We start from the raw sequence: 3,853 nt of genomic DNA on the forward strand, positions 1-3,853 counted from the left end.
CACTCGACATTCTCACAGGGAGTGGGGAACCAGATCTATGCTACGATTATTACAATAATATTACTTGTTAGAATCAACTAAGTTACTTTATCCATTGCTTGCATAGGAAATTAATTGACACATAATAGATTTTCATAAAGTATCATTGCTCAAAAAAATGTGCTTCATCCTGAAGCTCAGAGTTTAGGATCCAGGAAAGAGAAGCAACCAGAGGTTTAAGGACTGAGTCTAAAACATTCCTTGTTTCAGAGTGACTCTGCACAAATTTGCAACGATACCTGGTCTTGATGCTCAAAGCTGGTGCTCTACCATTTGAGCCACAGAGCCACTTCCAGCTTTATACTGGTTAATTGGAGAAAAGAGTGACTCATGAACTTTCCTGCCTAGGCTGGCTTTGAGCTGTGATTCTCTGAGTAGCTAGGACACAGACACACTGGCTCCAGGCCCATCACAGATTTATATTTATGCTTTTCCTATTTGCTAGAACTTCCCATATAAGCATAAGAAGCCAAGCATGACTATTACCCTAAATTCTTAGTTCCTGCAATCCTCACCCACATTTTATTTTATTCTGCAAATATTCTTTCCTCACAAACCACCTGCAATGCCCCAATTCTTCTACTGAATTTTCACTTTTTTTTTTTTACATCAACATGTAACTTAGTCATTGAAAAGACCTTCTGGTCAAATGTGTCTGCTAGAGATAAGTGATGCTGACTAACTCTCTCCCCATTGGTTATAGGAAATAAATAAAAATGAGAAAGGATGGGGATTCCCCATAAATGCCTCCTACACTCCTGTGTCTCCTCCAGAAAGACAGAATCAGTACCCAGATGGATAGGATTGATTCATTGATCTCTTTGCTTTAAAAAGAAAAGAGAAACATTTTGGTAACAAAAAACGGTTGTTCAAACGAATGTCAATGAGACATTTCCACACATGCATACAAACACTCCCTACATGTCTTTCTCCCATATCCCTTCTTCCATTGTTGAAACATTTCCAACAGATTTTCTTGTTCTGTTTTCATACATATATACCAAATATTACAATTATATTCACTCACCTTTACCCTCTCTTCTTTCCCCTCCCCTCCCACGAGCATCTACCCCCTAACAGGACTTGTTCTACATTTCTGCCATTTTGAGTGTGTAATAATTGTTCACTGCGATGTTAACCATATATACTATGTGTGAGCACGCACACACACACACACACACACACACACACACACACACACACAGTAACTTTAACCAGATGAACTCCCTATATTGCCCTCTCTTTCCCCATTCCTCGGACCCTCTACTGCTCAGCAGATACTAAAACCTAGCTAGGTTGAATAAAAAATGGCATTAATACATCAAGGAATCCCTGTTTACAAGTGAAAAACTCAAAAGAACTAATAGATTCCCAAAGATATACACCAATTCAAAGAACGAGGGTTTATATTCAGACTCCATTCTGGTGACCTTATTCTATACTCCACAGACTTCTGGACAAGTGATTTTCTGACTGGAGCTTGCCAGGACCTTGCATCTCTCCTACTGCCTTGCGATCCTTAGTCTCTCCTCTGTGTGACTGCTTGCAACTTTGGATAACCACAAAGATCCTTGTCTATGCATTTCTGAGGTGACAGGAAAACCAGCAAGACTTTCAGTTTCATTAACTTATCAGAGATATCCCTAGCGGAAGCATAGATTGTGCTTTCCAATCAACAGCTGCCATTCTGTTGTGTCATCTGTTAACGGCAGAGATTGCTCCTTGATGTGGACACAATTTTCCAAGTACTGTCTTACAGAAAAGATCTCAGAATCTTTATTTCACATTGGAGGGGTTAAATAATTTATCCAAATCGACAGCACTAAGTTATTGTACAGTAAGTACCAGACTGCAGTCCTTCTAATCTGCCATTGTCTGCCTTTTACCACTTTCACTCCTAAACAAAAACATACAAGCAGTAGTTATCCAAACAGCTATCTTTGATAAGTAACTGAGTGTGTTCCCTACAAGGCTCAACCTTCTGACCACATCACTGACTAGCACCCGACTGGCTCAGGATAATGACCCTAATAAAATAATTTAGATGCACGTGGGTTAAATAGTTAAAATATTAAGTAAAAACCATTCTTATGAAGAAAGACATGGTTACATTTCAGAAGAGCACATTGATATTAGATCTCTACCTAGCAACAAGTGATGTTTTCCATCTCTACTGCTGATTGGTTTGTCCACATTAAGCTTGGCCAATCCAGCATCAAAGCAACGAATACCTTGGTTATTATTTGGAGTATCAGTAGAGAAGGGTACATAGTTCTCACTGCACTCTTCTAACTAGTTCTCTCCTGATCTCAAGCATGCTGTGCCCGTGGCTCCCTGGAGGCTTCCAGATGGCAGTTCTGATGGTGCTGCTGATGGTGCTGAGCCCTCCTGTGGCTTTGACCAGGGACCTTCAATGTAAGTGCATCTCTTGGGTGCTAAGCTACTATGGGTGGGAGAAGGGAGGGGGATAGCTTCCTCATTTTGTCTAGGACAAATCCCTTAGTAGTTGAGATTTCTTCAATAACTTCTGACCTAACTTGTATGAAATCCAAACTATTTCCACAAACAGTAATTGAATGCATGTCTCCTTTATGAGATCTGTGTAAGGTGCATATATGTATAAATCATTTCTTTCTAGATCTTCTCCAAGAAAATGCCTCACTTTTGATTATATTCCATCCAGGCTCTAGTCTATTTTATATGTTTAATTTTGTTTTATTTTAGTCTATTTTGTGTGTACAGTTCTGTTCTATTTTAAGTGTATAATTCTGCTCTATTTTATTGTTCTAATTAAAAAAAAGTCAAGCATTGAACTAGCGAGGTTTCTCTGAAAATGTCAGAAGGCCAGTGAGAGTTTGCGCCAAGAGTTGCACTTCATATTTTCTCTCTTTGCCCTTGAGCTCTAGTGTTCTTAAAGCCCATGTCCTTGTGCTGGGGATACCTTGAAGGATGCTGGGGTTAGTGATCTCTCTCTCTCTCTCTCTCTCTTTCTGTTGGTTGGAGGGCTTGAACTTAGGGCCTGGGTGCTATCACTGAGCTCTTTTCCTCTAGGCTAGCACTCTACCACTTTGAGCCACAGATCCACTTCTGCTTTTTGAGTGGTTAATTGGACTTAAGAGTCTCATGGGGACTTTTCTGCCTGGGATGGCTTTGAACCTTGATCCTCCTATCTCAGTCTCTGGAGAATCTAGGATAACAGGCGCGAGCCACCGGTAGCCAGCCAGCTAGTGATCTCTTTTTATTCTTGTGGTCAGCAGCTTGTAGCTGAAGCAGAGTTCCTGTGTGCTTGATACAGTGTTACAGACAATGAACAGTTGTAATTGTTCCCTAGTGACTTAAAGTACTTAAGGCACCTTTCCAAAAAACTTGCTACAGGTTAGGGTTTACTTTATGAATTTATTCTGACCTTATAATATGTGTTACCAGTTTCTCCTACATCTCCTACATTCTCTGGATTGAGACCATAAGCTAGGATTGAACTACCTTGAATAAAATATATGAAAATCTAATTTTAAGAAGTCAAATTAGTGAAATATCAGCAATTATTTCTGGAAATACATGAGATTGAACTTAAGACCTGATTGAACTGCGGCTTGCAATGCAAGGATTTTAACACTTGAACTATGCCCCAGTCCCAAATATCAGCAATGGAATATGCTTAAACAGCACAGAGCAGCATGGATACAAAGAAAACCTGAAGGCTGCTTTCAACTCATCAGGCTAGACACCAATAGGCAAGAAAGGGGAACTCGTGGTCTTAAATATCAAAGGTCTGTTTTCCTTTAAGTAGCCATGTCTAGTTACCTCTATCTTC

At 39.9% G+C, this 3,853-nt stretch overlaps 1 protein-coding gene across 1 annotated transcript in view; it reads left to right on the top strand.

Annotated features, from left to right (window-relative positions):
- The first annotated feature begins 2,290 nt into the window (after positions 1-2,290).
- The window catches only part of LOC105999836 (H-2 class II histocompatibility antigen, E-S beta chain-like), a 16,987-nt gene continuing 15,424 nt past the window's right edge, over positions 2,291-3,853 (top strand). Inside the window, exon 1 of the mRNA XM_013034964.1 lies at positions 2,291-2,454. Coding sequence (XP_012890418.1) covers positions 2,355-2,454 — 100 coding nt within the window. The 5' untranslated portion in view covers positions 2,291-2,354. The remainder of the gene's footprint in view (positions 2,455-3,853) is intronic.

This window comes from Dipodomys ordii, unplaced genomic scaffold, assembly GCF_000151885.1.
Source record: "Dipodomys ordii isolate 6190 unplaced genomic scaffold, Dord_2.0 Scaffold202, whole genome shotgun sequence".
NCBI classification, from domain to species: Eukaryota; Metazoa; Chordata; class Mammalia; order Rodentia; family Heteromyidae; genus Dipodomys; species Dipodomys ordii.